Source organism: Anarrhichthys ocellatus, unplaced genomic scaffold, assembly GCF_004355925.1.
Source record: "Anarrhichthys ocellatus isolate YVR2014 unplaced genomic scaffold, GSC_Weel_1.0 scaffold4, whole genome shotgun sequence".
NCBI lineage: Eukaryota > Metazoa > Chordata > Actinopteri > Perciformes > Anarhichadidae > Anarrhichthys > Anarrhichthys ocellatus.
In genome coordinates this window covers 5,008,232-5,027,374 of record NW_022280034.1, presented here as the reverse complement: position 1 = coordinate 5,027,374, position 19,143 = coordinate 5,008,232, and the positions used below count along the sequence as shown (strand labels likewise).

General features: G+C 40.9%; 1 protein-coding gene across 2 annotated transcripts; it reads right to left on the bottom strand.

Moving 5' to 3' along the window:
- Nucleotides 1-504: 504 nt before the first annotated feature.
- On the bottom strand, nt 505-13,901 carry LOC116381400 (melanopsin-A-like). 2 transcript variants are annotated; one of them, XM_031843531.1, is made up of 12 exons: nt 13,728-13,901; nt 10,546-10,682; nt 10,270-10,403; nt 8,013-8,216; nt 6,787-6,958; nt 6,197-6,358; nt 5,734-5,841; nt 5,163-5,322; nt 4,847-5,038; nt 3,003-3,074; nt 2,214-2,374; nt 505-710 (listed from the first exon to the last, which is right to left on the bottom strand). In XM_031843531.1, exons 1-11 carry the CDS (start codon nt 13,848-13,850, stop codon nt 2,252-2,254), a joined length of 1,587 nt encoding a protein of 528 aa, XP_031699391.1. In that variant the 5' UTR covers nt 13,851-13,901; the 3' UTR covers nt 505-710; nt 2,214-2,251. The 2 variants fall into 2 exon arrangements, with proteins under 2 accessions (XP_031699391.1, XP_031699390.1); XM_031843530.1 differs by lacking the exon at nt 505-710 and having other exon boundaries at nt 1,132-2,374.
- Between the last annotated feature and the right edge of the window lie 5,242 nt (nt 13,902-19,143).

The window sequence follows — 19,143 nt, the reverse complement described above, 5'->3', positions numbered from 1 at the left end:
GGCAAGGAGGCTCTCAGAAAGTGACGTGTTAATTACAGTTCGTCTAAAAAAGAAACATACACTGTTTATTAATACAAAAGTATGTACAATATATATCATATATTGATTATGTGGTGCATAGTATGCAATTTTAGATGCAACTCATGTCATTTTGTACATTCATTGATGGGCACTGCAGGACAATGCGGGAATGTCAACCTTTGTTGCCTTGGTCAGTAAGATTTTACTCTTTAATTTGAATGTTGATCATTTAAAAGAACAGTTATTACAATCATAGTCAATGATGCTTACAAATGTCAAAGGGAACTGTAATATACAGAAGTGGATATTACAAGGATTATAAAACATAGCTGGTGTTCTGTACATCTGACTATGATAGGATCTATAATGTCAATCCAGAAAAAAAACACACTCAAATAACAGTTAAGTAATTTAGTAAACTGTCATCTGTATATCTAAAAGTAGATATTACAGCAAGGTATGGCATCAATTCTTCAGTGTGGACTCACTCTCACATACTTACACAGCATTGGGTGATGATACTATGGTGTTCTGACACATTTGTCATCTGATCTGTGGTACTGCAATGGAAAAATCAATGACAAAGAGCCAGAGGGGGGAACAATCTGGTGGTATCCTCTGCTGTCCTGTTGCATGTGTGCAAACGTGTGTCTGACACCCAGTGGACTGGAATGAGCAGTCAATTTCTCCTGGATAACACATCAGTACATAATAGTATTAGCAGTGTTTCCCAGAGGTTAATTTGAATTTACATTAATTTGCTGTGGTTTCATTTGCTAGTGTCAGAGTCTGCAGCACTGCATCAGGGAGGTCATTTTTTTTTTAAATAAATGCACCACCCCAGACGACTTTCAATCTGAAATAAATCGCAAATAATAAATAAAAAAATACACAAAAAATATAGTTTCAAGTGGTGGAAAATCTGCATACATTTGAAAACATTTGATTTATGGGAAAAACGGATGCTTGTAAACTGCTTACTTACACATCTAGTTTAAACAAGGCAACATAAGCATCCAAATGAAGTTGACTTTCTAGTCACCTGTTAAATGTACATCCAGTATCCACTGTCATTTTAGCTCTGGCTTCGTCCACCTGCTCCTGAGAACACACGCTAAATGTGTGACTTTCTTTACCAGTTACTTGTTGACTTTGACCCTCTTCACGTTGTATAAGTGCAGTTAGACTGTGCTCACTCCTATGCCGGGAGCTGCTCACACTTTTATAATAAGCAGCACGGTTTAAGTTCTTTCAGAACCAAAACAACGAGTTTAAAGTGGCCTAAATCAGCACATAGTTTAAAAAGTAGGGTGTTGATTCTCAGTGGGATCAGTAGTGCAACCACTTCCAGGAGTCATTTGATTCAATGTTAACATAGAAAATACTGTTCAATGCATCTTTAAAATCAGTATTTTTGGGTATATGACAATAAAAAGAAAAACGTAAACAATATAAAGAGGGTTGGGTATCGAGAATAGGTTCAGACTTAGAAATAATTTCATACAAAGAGAAAGAGATTAGTTAAAAAGTATGCTTCTTGAAAGAATGGACAAAGTATGGGCCTACTGCGCTTCTGTTTTCTCTACGTATGCATTAACGCATGTAGTGTTCAAAATATGGCTCATCAACTCATCACGGCCCCAGTTGTAGACATATTGCACCAGAATGAGATAATAGTTAGTTAATGGTAATGTATTATTACACTGAATTCATGTATGGCAACAAGACTTTAAAAAAAAGACATATTTTGATTTCTTCTACTAAAATAATATGACATGTATCTGAACTACCAATTAATACAAATGTAATCGATACCCAACCCGAGAGATTAAAATTTTCACATTGTGTTTTTAAGGCTTATTTGTTGCCTCCGGCTCTGAGGTAAACCATCTCCAACCACCATGATATGTCAGAAAAAGTAAAACATACATGTATATATGCAAACACGAACACAAACACATGTATTTACAGTTACTGGGCATTCACGCTCACATACTCACATACTCTGTACGCAAAACATAATAATAAAATGCATCCTCTGGTTTTGAGTTACCATAAAAGTACAAAAAAGTCCCATGGAAGGAAATATTGAAACACACACACACACACACACACACACACACACACACACACACACACACACACACACACACACACACACACACACAGAGAGTTGTTGCACTTTTGTCCACCTGTTTAATGTAACGCTGTGGTCTCCAGCCTTGCTATGTCAAGGGGCTCCTTGGTTGGGGGAACGATGCAGTATAGACGGGCTGGATAAGGAGGTTACAATGACGGATGCCGTTGTCTTACATGCAGGCCTTGGCCTGGACTCTTCCATCACGTTGTCAAGCTGTGTAGGCGGAGGAAGAGAGAGAGCGAGAGAGAGAGAGAGAGATGTTCATCGATGTTGTTGTGACTGAGACTCCACATGTCAAATGTGAGTAGGTGGCTGGATGATGGTGGGAAAGAAAATTACAGTGGGATGGAGGTTAAGGGAGAGAATCGACTGCTGCTCTGATTTGGAACAGTACAACTATTCTCCACTTAACCTGCCAGAGTAAGACATGAAACAGTCACAGCTGGTCAAAGGCATTGATGGGTTGGATTGATGAATGGCTTTCTCGCAGTGCCCTTGGAGTGGGACTGTATCACTGAGATCTATAGCGGAGCAAGTACTCTAGCTGAGCATATTTAAGTATATACTGTATATATAATAAAACAGTTTGTTCAGCTGCACAGAGCTATTTTAAATGTGGTAGAATCACTGAGCAGTGTTGTGGAACGGGTGATAAGCTCCTTTAAAACACACATGACTAAATCCCCTGGGCAGGATGGACAGAAAAGGTTGAGGCTGAAGGAATTTATGTTACTGACAGACTGGAGTTCTACGTAAAAGACAAACCCAGACAATAGATGTTAGTATGCTCATAACATATCTACTGCACAGAGCAAGAGGTTGACAATCCTTGGACTCTTACAGTAGCAGGAAGATGACTGGTCGGCTTCAGGCTGATGTCCGACATGGAGATGTCTTCAGGCTCTCTCAGACTCTGAACAGTACGCACATAAACACAGACATTTAGTGTTAGTTGTGATCAAAAGATCATGTGTACTATTTTAACCTCCAAGTCACACTCTTACTAAAAACAGATTGACTCCAGATCAGGATTTGAATGGAGACTCTGTAATAAAAGAGCAGCTGTCTTTAAAAGTACGTCAGGTTGTTTCCTTTTTTGTGCCAGAAACAATCTAAAAGTAGTACAAATGAATTCTTAAAGGAATAGTGTGACATTTTGTTTGGCAACAAACAAGATATAACGTGTTAATTAGAGAACTTTAAAGGTGTTGGTAGACCGAACTGTTATCATTGAACAGAGCCAGGTTAGCTGTTTGCCCCTGTTTCCAGTCTTTATTCTACGCTAAGCTAAGCTAACAGGCTGCAAGCTATCAATCTTCTCACCTCACTCTCTTTTTTCACAACATTTTTCAAACTATACCTTTAAGTCTAAAAGTGTCAGGTATTAAAAGTACTTCAGAGGTACTCTAGAGAAAAATATAGCAAAGTATAGGTAATCCTTAGAAGATATGCAGCGATTATAGACAGAAGTAAAAGTGTTTCGAAGCAGATGGAGGTTGGAGACTTCCCAATAATCAGCCGTCTTCGTCTGCAACAAGTGCAGCACGTTGAAACACGAGGTCGCGTAATGCAAGCTGTGGATTAAGTCTAAAACTCCCAGATTATTGGATTAGTCTTTGGACCCTCTGTAATGGATGCCTATACAGTATGTGTGTGTGTGTGTACATGTGGGTTACTTGTGATTTTTCTGTGAACTAAGATGATTAGAGAGAGACGGAAATGCTCCATATACTGGATGCCCCACATAGAACGACCTGTCACTGTCCAGCGGCCTGACAGCTTGATGATTACAACGGAGCAAACATTCACCAGGAAGCACTGTTCATATGAAAAGTGTTGGGTTTTACCATGCCTCAACACATAGATATGTTGAACATACAAACAAATACATTTCAAACAATCTGTTTTTCCATTCTTTAAAAGCCTTAACCTCACATGATGTACATCACTTTGATACAGCTCAGTATATAATATAAAAGGAACATTTCCTTTTCTTTTTATAACCTAGGATCTTTCCTATCTATCCACAACATACTTCATTGCTGAAACTCCACTTGGTAGAACCGAGCCCAATATTAAGGACAAAAGTGATCATTCAAGTCAACCTGCTGGTGAATGAGACAGTGATTGTGAGGCATGCATGAAGGAGCTGGCGCCTATCAGCTGATGAAAGTGAGACGTCAGTGCTCGGCTAAAACAAATGTTACACTCTCTTCATACCTCTAGACGTTCTGGGTTGAAGATAATGTTTTGTGTCTCATCCAAAAGGCTTCGTAAGTTCTGACCATAGACTGTACAAAATATCAAGCACAGCAACATGACCTCATAGAGTTACTTGCCATGAAATACCGAAACATAAAGAGGATGTCTAGTGACTTTAACAGGAATCCAAAACAACATGACCTCACTTCTCAAATTCAAGGGGAGAGGATCAAGATCAGCCTTGATGTTATGTCAAAACAGAAGCAATACCTCCAGTCAAAAACTTCATGAAACTAATGCGAGAAGAGTTACACTGAGCCATAAACGACACCCTACTTCAGTCTGATGACAACTATCTGACACTCAAAGAAACAAAGATATAGATGCGTGACATTCAGATTCCTTGAATCTTCAGTTGAACACATACGAATGGCCAATTTCAGTATGTATGTACGTTGATATGAACCAGGCTCCAATACTCACTGTGATCTGTGAGAGGTGACATATGGCCGGGTCAGTGGGGTGGTGGGCGGCAGTTCTCGCAAACTCTCCCGTGTTGTTACCTCTCACCTTTGTCCTCTGGCTGAGATGGCGCATCTGTTTAACGTCACCGGACAACTGACGACTGGCAGGCGTCCATGAAGAGCAGTCCTCCTCCATGTCTGAGAAGCGGGCCTTTGAGGCGACACAAAGACAAAAATCACACACAAGAGAATAAAATCAGCAAGCGTGATTTCAAGCACTTGTCATTGGAAGTGTAAGACATAGACATACCAGATTAGATATGAGGTACACTCACTGATTCGCTCTCAGACAGGGAGGAGTTGCGCGGCTTGCCTTTGGTCTCGGAGGTGAGGGTCGATCGGCGCGTGGACTGAAAACTGCTGCTGCTGAAACGGCCTCTGCTAGTGACACACAGCAATACCCCGAGGTAGGGAATATACCTGCCGAGAGCTGACCTGAGGGAGTGATAGAGAGACGTATTCAAATCTATAATTCAACTGATTTTATTATGTGATAGTGACGATAAAGACCCCTTGACATTCCCGGATGCCGAGGATTTCAATAAGAGCAATCAAATTCTCTCTGGGAAGAAGTGAATGAAAAAATGTAAATATAGTTGCTATGGGGAATATCATTAATGTTGTTGTACATGATCAACTATACAGCCTGAGCACGTACAAGACATCCATAGTGTTGCGAATCTGACAGTGAACTATAGATCCAAACCTAGACTCATTAACCCTTAGTGTCAATGATAAACAGATCAGCACGACAAAATTACAGCATACGAAAAATACACCGTCCTGCAGTGCTTTTTATTAGAGGCAGGTGGGACTGACGTAAACACTTGAGCGTGTGCAACCTACCTGTATTTGGGATGTGTTATGGCATATATGATGGGGTTGTGGATCGCGGATGCTTTGGCGATCACAGCAGGAACAGAGTTCATATACGGAGTCAACATATCGGCGTACCTGAGAGACACAGGAGAGAGGTTGGCAAATGAGAGAAGGAAATGAGACACATTCATGTGAATAGAGCAGTGGAGGGTGTGGACTAGTGTGGAAACACAGGAGTGGGTCACACAATCACACCCACATTCATGGAATTGTTTTAAAGATCCCATAAAATGTGTACTTGACATTTCTGGAAATACTGTATTCTGTTTAACTTTACGCTGTATTAGTAAGAGCATCCAGTCATTAAAGAACAATACTGCCTTTCTGCTCATCCTATTCAGTTCTTATTGAGGTGTTTTGACATCACTAGGCTGTGAAAAATGTCTCCTTAGAGGTTATTGACAAAGCAAACATACACATACACACCTACCCAGCGAATGCAGTGAGGGCTGCACAGGAGTAAGGGGCCCAGGAGATAACAAATAGCAGGATGACGATGAGAGCAATCTTGGCCATCTTCCACTCAGTCTTCATTTTATGGAACCTCTTTGCTGAGTCTCTGGTTCCCTCACAACTGATCTTTGTTATCGCTCTGTCAAACACAGACACACTCAACATAGTTATTATGAAAACTTATTTTCTTTTGCTTTTAGTTTATTTTAAGATAATTTGTAATTTTAGATCAAATTTGTCATTTCAAGATCTTTTTTTTTTTCAGAAGGAAATTTGTGTTTCTTTTCGTTTCTTTTATTTTGACAGCTGAGTAAATTGACTTGAACATGTATTGTACTTGGGTGCACACAAACAATTTGCGTCAGACGCACAAGGCAATATGAGTTCAGGTTGAGCGAGACATAAGAGGAAATCGATAGAGAAACTCTGACACATAGTTAATCAACAAGACATCAGTATCAACACATACACATCACCCGTGTCTTTATCGATGCATGTGGGAGTGTGTGTTGCAAGAGTGAACGCGATAGGAGCATGAATGTGTTTTGTGTGTGTGCATGTACCAACCGCGTCGTGTGTCGGATGGCTCTGAAGATGCAGCAGTAGCTGAAGATGATGATGAAGAGAGGGATGAAGAAGACGAAGGTAAAGAGCAGCATGGTGTAGGAGCGGACAGACGGGGTAAACGTCATGTAGTCCCAGGAACACGACGTCATCAGACCCTCTGGGACATAAGCACCTGTGGGAGAGCACACACACATTAGTAGTTTCAGTCAGACAAATCCTATTTTTCTGTCAGTTTCTGTATTCTATAACTTCCTGCGTCTTCTTAATATGAAAGACATTGAACTACTTCTAATTGTACCTCTTTTGACAGTCCAGTTGTCAAGTTTTATTACGTTGATGAAAGTAATTGTAACAGCTGGAAGGAATACATTGACATACAATTTGGTGTCATCACTGTAAATAAAAATATTTCTGTTAACCTTCCCTTATGCAACATATTACATTATGTACTGCACTGGAATTGACTAGGATTGTGAAGCCCATTTATGGACAACAAGTTTGGTATCTCAGGTCAGTTTTAATTGGTTTCATTCATAATTCTTTAAGACATTTTTTGTTTTCATTCCTTTGACCTGTGGAGTTCCCCAGGGCTCTATACTCGGTCCTTCGCTGTTCTCTGTCGACATGCTGCCACTCAGTTGAATTCTATGCAAACACAACACCGATTCATTTTCATGCAGCTGACTCTCTTTTCAACTTTTCCTTGATTGTTCCAATCTCCAGCAACTTAACGGCCTTCACGAGTGTATACATTTTGTACAAATAAGTGCATTAGTATGTGAATTTAATAGATTACAGTTCCATATACCTAACGTTTGGTTGTCCCCATTGGTCATCCAATCATTTTTGTCTGGTTTGGGCCCCTTTTAGTAAAAATGTTTTGAGAAGGAAGTGCTGTTTCCCTTTTATTTAATTTGACGTGAAAGTGGAACGTTTTGCTAGATGCTGACCAACATTTCTACATCATTTGCATCATAAATGATTGTTGGGGTGTTGTAATGTCAGCTACAGGTAAGCAGGTGATGCCTTCTAATAGCTGATTGTATTTTAAATGTATTTGGCATATTGACAGAAATCAACTTTCAGCAGGAATTTGAGACACTGATGCAAATAAAAACAGTGAAAGAGAAGTGCTAAAACAGAGCTTAAAAAACTAAATTCCTCATAAGATTCCCACTGATCAACAATGACTCAACATTCAGGCATCTGTGTGCAGTTATACTCACTCCAGCCAAAGAAGGGGGGGAGGCTCCATCCTGCAGAGTAGACCCAGGCAGCAGCCAGGATGCCCAGGGCTTTCCTGCGAGACATCATCCCAAGGGAGGCCAGAGGCCTGGTGATCACCATATACCGGTCCACCGCTATAACCATCAATGTCATCATACTGCAGATACCAAACAGCGCTCCGCAGAAGGCATACATCTCACAACCTGGAGGAAGGGAAGTGAAAGAAGTAGTTCGGTAAGGACAAATATGTTTGACCCTAATTGTAGCTATCAGGATGAATCCATTGTCTGTAACTGATTGTGTTTCTCAGTTTTACGGACGGTTTTGGACACGTATGGGTCATTTTGTTGCGGTTTTGTCCATCTCACTGCTAATATACAACATCTACTACACACATGCTTCATTATTCATTTTAAAGAGATTGTAATGAAAGTATTTACATGCAACAGTGTTGACAATGTCTCTTTTTGTTCTAAATCGGATACACACGCACACTTATAGATATATGTGCAAGCCTGTACACACAGAGAGAGACACACTCAGACACATTGAAAAAATCATCACCTCAATCATCACTTAATCGGTTGCTGTCTCTTCGGGCCCTGTACGTGCGATTACCACCGACTTGTCACACATCATACACTTAAGGTGCCAAGTAATCGCATCCAGACACATGACAAAATCTGAAGTGTGTTATTTTTAGGAAGCACTAATCAATAAATGCATTTCCAGTCACCTGTTTCATTGTTTCAATTTGCACATGAAAAAGCACAGAAATTTATTTTTTAAGATTTATTTTTTAAATTGCTCATTTGGTTGAAGTGGAAAATTCTGGGCAACAATAAAAATAAAATGTACAAATTACAATGGAAATAGACTTAGGGCATAAATTATGAAGAATGTGACTTAAATGCCACTGAAGAGACGAAAACATCTGTATTTATCGTCTGTATGGAGCTATGGGGTGATTGTAATGTTCCTCAAATCAATACATGAAACTAACATAAATGCAATATTTCATCTTCACCTATCATGATTTCCACATTTATCCAGTGTTTGAGATTTGATTGTCATTAATTATGTCATGTCGTTGTGACATTCTGTGATGGTTCAATGGCAGCGACTTGAGGATTATCACCACCAACCTATTTATCTAAATGCACCTAACTCCTAATGTGCGTTAATTTGCAGATTTTCTGGAAATTTGGTTAAAATGTGAACATTTTGGAACTTGCCAAACAGTTTTGACTTTAAACGGCCAAAGAAAACACAACAAAAAGTCAAGATTAACAGCTACACACCATGAAACAAAATACAATGGAGGCGAACAATTTGATTGTTTAGTTGTCATTGAGTCATTGTATTTCTACGACTATATAGTGCGAGGAATTCTGCACCTACTTTCTGGGGTTTTCTTGTTTTCATTTATTATAAATGTTGGAAATTGTTGGGAAAATGTGACCCTTCGAAAAAACAATTAGAGGATCATCAAAGTCATTAGAACTCATCCTTTGTCCAGCAATTGTTGAGGTTGTGTTGGTCGAACTGGTTCTAGTAAAGCAGGATGGATAAACACAAATAAAGGCAATGCACAGTTGGCTTTTGCTTTATGATTTCCATCTACCCATTTATCTACATCTGTGTGTGTGTGTGTGTGTGTGTGTGTGTGTGTGTGTGTGTGTGTCTTTTGAAAAGAACAGGCAGAGGGAAAGGTAACCTTTGCAGTTACCAACTTTGAGAATTGAGCTCTAGATGTAACAGCGATATGTTGTCTTCATCAAGGTCAGGACAATTCCTGAAGGAAAACCCAGCGCTCTGACTATCAGTGTTTGATCAGTAGAGTGTAGAGAGCTTCTTTTGACACCTCTTTATCTCTGCTCCCACTATACATGCTGATTTGTAATGCACACTATGGTACACCCCCTCTCCAAAGGCAAAAGAACACACTACCAAAAGGCTTTCTTGCTTGTTCTTTCTGGTCGATGGGACTTGGACATTGATTGAATTGTAGGTCACATTCAAAAGGGTAGGGTGCCAATACAGGTCCCTGTGGAATATAAAGTGTGTCCATTATTGTAATGTGTGTGCCTGTGTGTGCGTGTGTGTGTGTGTGTGTGTGTGTGTGTGTGTGTGTGTGTGTGTGTGTGCACCTGTAAAAGAGTGTATAACATCATGAGACTATGTTTAGATTGCTTTTCTATCAGGTAAAATACAAATGTAAAATCATATGTAATACTGTTGTTATGCATTTGCTACCTTTCTTTCCAAAGATCCATCGCTTGTGCATGCTGTTGATGAAGAAGGTTGGTGTCTGAGTAAAACACATGAGGAAGTCTGTGACTGCCAGGTTAATAATGAAAATGTTGGACGGTGTCCGCAAGCTGCGACTCCTGCACAGACACACAAACACAAATACTGTCATTAATATTGGACTATGGATAATCTCGTTTTAGGTGTTATTATCACAGATACATGTAAAAAAGTGGTGCTAAACACAAAGCTCATTCAAAATGACAGCACAAGAAAAAGTACCTGCAGAAAGCATATATAACTAGGAAGTTTCCCAGCATGCCTGTGATGCCCACAACCAGGATGACAACACCGATGGTGTAGTGAGCGTGGTCTGGGACGTCCACGGTTGGAAATAAGTGGGTTGGAAGCACGGAACCCTAGCGACAGGAACACAGGGAGGAACAGACGTCAGTTTGTCACGATCAACTGTAATTGTTTTGTTTGCGTTTGGCATCGTGCACATCGAATGCTTGGAGGTTGGAAGTTTAACATTTTTACTGGGAAAATTACGACGTAAAAATTGTAATATCACAAAACATTCTCGTTATTCCACAAAATCAACATATATCGTGAAAACAAACGTTTGTCTTTATATGATACGATACATTCGCATGTTGTCATAACAAGAAACTGCTATTTTTTTGCTAGCAAATTCAAAATAGTTAAGATAACAACTTGTTTCTGCTGCCCCCAAGTTGCCCAAAAAAATCTGTTTCCTTGTTTGAATTATTGTCTGCAGCTCTGGATTCTTCTTTGTCTCATGTTACTGTAAGTTTTCATTGTTAACTGTAATTGACAGAACATCTTTTTCTATGATATGGAGATGTGGTGTGTGTGTGTGTGTGTGTGTGTGTACTGTAAACTGTCGCCGTCATCTGTGATGCGGTGGATCAGGTCTCCCCTCCCTCCCTCCCCTGCCTCATTCTTTCCACATCCCTGCCACTCTCCTGGCCTGATCTCTTTCTTATCTCCGCTATCGCTGCTGATTCCTGACCCCTGTCAATTCCCTCCTTCACTTCTGTTCCTCTGTTTCCTTAATCACTCATTTCTTTCCCTCTTGCTTTCTCTCATTTCCTCTCTAGCGGCGCGGGTCGAGATTAATGACGATTACATGGCAGGTAGGAAGGGGAGGCACGGTGAGCAGCATGGAAGTCTTCTTAAAGATTGTAAACAATGGTTGGTAATATCTCTCTATACACTCTCATGTACATACCAGCATTAACAGCTGTGTACATGTGTTTAAAGCTTACAAACATATGCACTGTAACACAGTTAATTTCACTTAAAAATTATGTGATTAATGTGATTCTGCATACATATTGCATATCCAATCAATATTGGAAAATATATTGATTTCTGCCATATGGCCCAGCCCTAAAATATACATTTATAAAAAGTACAAGATGATAGTAACAAATTTCTTATTAGGATATGGGTTGATTATTAGTTTGCAGCTGACACATTATTAGCAGGGGGAAATAGATGAAGACCATTATTTTGTTTGCACAATTACAACCTTTTGGTCTTTGACTCAGTCAGTCAGTATTTGACTGATTTAACTTTCATCAGGTTTCATCACACTGAATACGAACGTAAAAAAACAAAAACAACAATCAAAAACTACGACATCCTTTCTTTCTTCAGCCCAGAGACTTGCAGTATTGATGAACGCTGCATGAACTGATAATCTGCCTCTGAATATGCCTCACACCACGAGCAAGTCGTTAATCAGCCAATATGTTGCCTCTGCAACTTCAGAGGCAAACGCATTTCTTTACCAGCTAATACAATCTAATCAACTGCAGAGCAGTCAGAGGACATGATCACAGAGGGCCACACACACACACACACACACACACAAACAATCACAGTCTGTTTTTAGAGGAACACAAATCCAACTACAGACAGTCAGAAGCTGGGCCCATATTCTTTAAATCATTTGATTGTAGATTCGAGGATCAAGAGAGAAAAAGCAACAAATGTCGGTAAAAGATAAAGAGGGCTCCTGAGAGACACATAGAACTCTTTTAAAGAGTTTTAAATGAAAACCACACTTATTGCTGTGTAGAAGATCCCATCTGACTCAGGAGAAGCTGCCCTCGGGCACTGCTTCAGTATCAGCTTTCCCAGCAGTGCCATGAAGGCCAGACCACGAAAGCTACTGAGACCGAAGCCTGCTGGTCTGAACTTCAAAGTCCAAACCGAACCATTCACACTTGTTGAACTACAATTTACCATAGCGGTGCACCCATGTGCTTCTCAGTATGTGTTTCCAGCAGCTGTTTCTCCCTCAAATCAATGTCTTGACTCCTGGGGAAAAGTGAATGCCCTGTACTTTCTTTTCATGCTCTGTACAGTACAGAGGTGGATACACCACTGTATTGGTTTACACATCTGTATAAAGGAATTCCCTGAAGGCTATGCGTAAACTAATCCCACTGTCAGAGAGAGAGAGATGGAGTCCCATACATCCGTGAGGCTTGGTTATGAAAACATTCTCAACACACATCCTTCCATTGTGTAAAAATGTGTAAATAAGGCTGCAGGGGGAATGTGAGTGATGTAAGAGTTGGCATGAATACACAGCTTTAGATTAAAGAAAGCATATATTGTGACTTACAAACAGCAATTCAAATCAGCATCTAAACCAGTTATATGTCTTTATGCTGTCTTGCTGCAAATGTAATTTCCTCTCATGGGACCTGAACTGAATTTAACCTGCAGCCAGCAGTAAATTAAGATACACACAATAGGTTTATATGAGATTATTAGAGCACATTGTGATTGTGATTCATCTATAAAAACGCTATTTTGTGCAAAACAATGTTCCAAAAGGCACATTTGTGCACAAAGCAGTCCTCTGGAATGCTACAGGAATTCTGACATGAGACAAGGTCACTAAACTCACCACAATTTCAGATATTTATGAACAATTCTGTAACATAAACTCGTGATACAAAAAAAAAGAAGCAATGTGCACTTTCACTACAGAGGTGAAAAATATCTGCAGCAGCTTTTTACAACCATTTCCTACAAGTGGAGACCCCAGAGATGACTGGAGTTGCGTTTTTTACGCCTGCTCTCATTCAGCTCCGGTGGTGAATGAACGGAGCGACGCGCGGGGGAGGGTGCGGTGCGATTCCTTCATTCACATGACACTTAACGTCAAGCTCACTCACACCTCCCTCATAACGGTATCGCTCAAAATGGAGGAATGAACACAGCAAAATAACATTAACCTGACAGTTTCTATCTGTTTTGCCAGATGGGGCGAGTTGGTATTTACGCACTCAGGATCGGATATTGATGCGGTTACGCATCGCTGCGGCGCACAGAAGCTCTCCAGTCACACCGAGGGGTATCCCTTCAAGCAAAACAAAATAAACAAACGAATAAAAGAAGAGGGGGTGGCGGATACTCACAGCTGTCGAGACAGGAGACATTTCCATGAGCCGGTGAGGACCGATGGAGCTGATGTTCCAGGGCGCCCGGGCGGTCGGGTCCGATGTGGGGACCCCTGGTCCAATCAGAAGCCTAGAATCCATTCCCGGACCGGTGGTTAATGAAAAGTGGTTGTCTCTGTGTGTGTGTGTGTGTGTGTGTGTGTGTGTGTGTGTGTGTGTGTGTGTGTGTGTGTGCGCGCGCGCGTGTTAGAAGTGGACCAGAGATGTGCAGAGTCTATGAGGTGGTCTGGGAGTGCAAGTGGCCAGTCATCATCGCCATCCTGCTCTCTTACCCACTCTGACAAGGCTACTGGGAGTACAGCAGCTGTGGAGGGGTGGGAAAGAAATGTTCTGTCTCTCGTCCAATCTCTGCTCCGGGGATGCCTTTGAGTGTGTCATGTGCGTGCGTGCACTGCAGAACTGGACATTTTTCTGTTTGTTTGTTTAACTTCAAGGAATAAATGGAGCGGGTTTTCCTCTCATGTGCTCTCTCCACAGACACAACTAAATAGGGCAGTCATTAATACAATTCATGCAATCACAACAATATTTCTCATGTAAAAAAATCCCTGGCTTGTGATCCATTTACAGTGTATTTTTGTCCCCTTGTGCAGCAGCAGAGAACAACATGTTCAGGTATAGCTTGCAGAAGTATTGCTCACATCTTCTATGAAATCTTTATTCATTGTATTGCCGCGACATGACTCAGACAACTGGACTGTGTTTCATAAGGGCAGAGACGGGCTTTGGATTTTTAGTGCATCTGTGGGAAAAGGTCGAGGTCGCAGTAGAACATGCTGCTATAAAGACTGGAGAAGGAGATAGGATTAAAAGGAATTTGTTGTTCAGGGTTGATTTGGACAGATATTCAGAGTATGTAATGTTTTAATCCTACAAAAAGGAAAGAAGGATTGAGTGAAGAAGTAAGAATTCAGACAAAAAATGGAGTGATGTACTGAAAGGAAACATGACCACTTCACGGTAAATTGTTTTTATTTTCAACTTGAGTCTTATCTGCGTCCATTCTGACAACTGGTCTCTGTAACGTAGTTTATTTATTATTACTGCAGACACATTGTTAGGATCCCAATGCAGTTGGTAAAAACTGATGACGGAGGCTGTGTTTACTTTTGGTCAGACTCAGAAACAAGCGTTTTAAAACATGAATGTGAAACTTAAGTTAATTGGGAAAACTTCAGGAGGCTGGCGCTGCTTGTCCTAACCAATGGAATAGTACGGAGCAGTTCAAATGAAAAACACCATCATTTTCTTTTAAATCAATCGATTTACTCCTACGATAACTGGGTTTTTTGCTCTTTGGGGCATGTGTAAGCAATATTCTAGCAACGGTTTCGTTTTTACACATCCAGCAGGTACTGAGGAACACAAGTATTGATTTGTGTTTCTGGCCATGATGAAGGGAAGTCCAATATTCTCTCTCTTTTTGTTCCGTCTTTGTTCTCCACCAACTCCTGAGGGAAATCAATGGGGTTTAGCTGCTAAATGCAGCAGCTAGATGCTCCACTATATTAACCAGCTCGTCGTTAATTCTGTATGTCTGTCGTTTGAAGCTGAGCAGGTAGCGTGTAGGTGGACTTTTCAGAGATTCCTCACTGAACACTGAACAACCGCTGCCTGTTCGACGCTATAAGAGTAGTGAGAGTGAACCAGAACAGTACAGTTTCGGGCTGGGCAGCTAAACAACGAGCTGAAAGATGCTATGAGCTTCATAGAGCTGAGGGGAAGTGCAGAGCCGAGAGTCTCATGACCCCGTTCATATATATAAGTAGTTGTGTGATGCATTGTATATATATTTATTATATCACTTTTAAATCTAGAAGCATGAAGATATTTCCCTAAGCCATTTCTTGTCTCGGTTCAACTGTAAGAAAATCCCATTTGTGTGTGAATGTATGCTTTGTACAATTTATTAAAGGGGTAGCTCAAAGAAAGCAATCTGATTGGTTCATATAGTAACCAGATACCACGGCTTTGACGAATAATTATGATAATCAGTATCACTCCGCGTCTGAAAAAAACCCATCAAGATGAATGAACTGTGGTTGCTTTGCGACAGGGTCACTTCCACCAACATACTGTTACATGAAAACACAAAACACCCGTTACAAAATGATAACATTTAAGGTTAACTTTGACCTCGAGTGGTCTAATTATGGGGAGTGGTCTGAGCAGTCTCCAGAAATAAAATCGCTAAATGACAAGCAGTGCTGCTTGAAGCTGGTTTCACAGTGGACGCAGAAGCGCCGCAAAGCGTAATGATTCTGCCCTCTCCTCCTGCTATTCAACCTGTCATTAATGCAACTGTCATTATTGATTACCATTAATGGCCCTGTAATTGCCCCCTGAAGACAACAATGTACTCACTGGCGTTGTGAAGACCCTTAGAAAGTAAGGACTCAACATCACAACATCATCATGCTTTACTATCAGAAGATGACTTCACAGCGATAAAGAAGGTGCTGGATCGCAACACCCCCGAAGGGCTGGTAAAGAAAATGTGCTTCGACATCTAACTGCCCTTTGGGCGCAGGCTAAAGTATTCAACACTGCCCTTCAACAAAGAATCAAAGGAATAAAGAGAGCACAAGGGGAATCCGGTATGAACAGCCTGACGATCCCCTTTTGCTCCGTTCCATTAACGGAGACATATATCTACCACCTATTTAATATCCAGTGCCGTCACAGGACAGGCAGCATTATTACACATCGAAGATGCACTAGGCTGCAGGAATTTCTCTCATGTCTCATGATCTCTGGGGAAGGTACAAATGGATGGCTGAGCTGCTGTAGAGGGCGAGGAAGAGAGAACTGTACTAGAGCATGATTACTTGTGACTCTCACTGCTCCTGTGAACAATAAAGCGTGCCTTTAACCTCTACACAAGATGACATTGAGCCAAACGGCAGAAAGGATGAAAGGCTGAATAATTGATTGGAAATATGTTCAGATGTTGAGGAATTTTAGCGTGACAATCTTCCAGTTTTTGTTCGTTCTGGAGAGAAGAGCGAGGTCTTGTGATGCCTCGCTTTCACGATGTTGTATCCCTTAACCTCCTTTCGTTCTTCTTGCTGCATCCCTCTCTGTTAGCCTTTGTGCTTGCTTTTGTTTTTTGCACACTAACCCATGCCCCCATAACTCAATTCACCGCTTATATAACGCCCTATTCCGTAGTCAACAATAATATTTTGCTAATGCTCTCTAATGCTGTGTAATGCTCCATACAGCATAACTGCCTTAAACTTGATCAAGGTAACCCACCTCTGGAATGCTAAATGTTGAAATGAGGAAATTCTGGGACACAGCGGATCAAAGTTAACTGTGGGATTTACGCTTGTTTGGCCTGTAGAAAGATGTGAGATACAGGAAAGGTGAGTGACAGGAAAAAGTATCTAGTGCCTTTTCCGGGCTTGACCCCTGTGCACAGGGTCACCATGCTCTCTGCACATTTGCCTCTTTCATAGCACCGCACTAAATCATTTACTTTTAACAACTTCTCTGCCACAAAATATCCACAAACACACACACACAGACACACACACACGTGAGTTTAGGGTGTCTAACCGTTCCACTTCTAATCTTCTTCCCTTCTCACTGAACTCTCTAACAAACAAACAAACACATCCTTCCTGAACAGGGGTTGTGTATTTTGATGATGTGCGTAAAGCGTGTCCATGCGTGTGTATCTGCAAGCAACGCGGCCCATGGAAGCTACAAGACCCACAAAATAACTGGTCCCATGACGGGGAGTTCTGGCTGATATTAAGAGGATCACAATCTGGACTTACACAACAGTAACATTATATAAACAAAGCAACTAATACAAAAACCAAAACAATACCACTTTGTGTGGCAAGACCCCCCCCTCGACCTTCCTTCCTTCCTCCATCTTATTCCTGTTCGGGTCAGGTGAGGTTATTTAATGACCCAATTTACGTTTGTTTGTTTTGTTGTCAGAAAAACATAATGCGTCTACCAGATTAGTCTATTAAGCAACATTCAGAGAAACTAAATAGTAAGTAAATCCTACATAAACATATACAGCAGAATAAATTAAAGGCTGTAGTAATGACTCAGCTGTTTGCAGAGTCATTTCATTTAAGAGCAATTAAAAGTAAAGAACTGTTATCAATTGTAACAGTCAGATTCCTCTACTTGCATGCCCACTGACTCCGGTGAAGGGCAGAGGAATTTGGATGAACTAGTAAAGATAAAATACGTTTTTCATGGTGGAAAAAGCACATGAATAATGGCTCCATCCCTGTTAACGTTACATCTACAACATATCAAATATGAAAAATAAAGATATGAGGAATGCAGACGTCGTTAGCAGATAAACTTCAGTCAGAGAGGAGACTTGGGAATTTGCTTTTCAAAAACTCGCTGTCATTAAATGTTAATACGCAACAAAATTCAGTTTTTTGTTCCAAAAAGTTCTGTCGGGCCGAGCAAACCCAAAGAGCACCTGAACGGACACCATCCCTTTATTACTAGCGCCATCTGCTGTTACCCTCCAACATCGCAGCTCCAGTTGCAAAGTGTCATACCCCATAGCTCCCATTGGGTCAGAGACCCCATCTCAGCCTTTATTTAAGGCTTTATATAAGTACACAGTGATATCAGCCTGGCTGTATGCCTCAGACAAAACTGTTTTGCTAGGTGTAGTTCTGCATTCAAAACGATAGGGCTTCTGTGCGACAGGGGGCTGCCATGAATGATTGGTAAGATGAAGAGAAGAGCCATCAGATGGGGAAATGAAAGAGCTTTTCGATGACCACAGTTGGCAATGAGCCACTTCAGTCTGACTGATGATGTCTAGTGGCGTTCTGCTTCTAGACATGTTGTTGGAACTGGTGTTTCAATGCAGGGTATGTGAAGCGATTTGGGAAAGTGTAGTGTCTCTGAGGCCAGGTCAAAAGCTTTAGATATCTTTTAACAGCAGACCAGTCTTAAAACTCCACCATCAACTGTCCTTCCTCACTTGCTGCTAAAGAGATTGTGTGTGTTGAGGTAAACCAGTTCCCCAGCTGCACTCAAAGCATCCAAAGGGGCATACAGGCAATGCATGAGTGAATGTAGGTTCAATACGTGACTCATATATCTGATTTTATGTCTTTAAATTCCAGGAAATAAAATGAATAGAGCCCTTACTCCCTGTTCTCACAGGACCCTTGAGCAACGATTTCTGTCTTCCATTGAAGAGGACCCGACAGAATGCTCTTTTTTACACTATCAGGGGTCATGGATCAGTGAGATAAAGCGATAGCTCTGGGATAGTTTAATTTTTTAAAACTCACAGCTAATACACCTTGACTGCAGTCAACTTGTGTTGAACATGTCTTATGGGACAGCTTATTTCAGACAAGTTACCTATAAC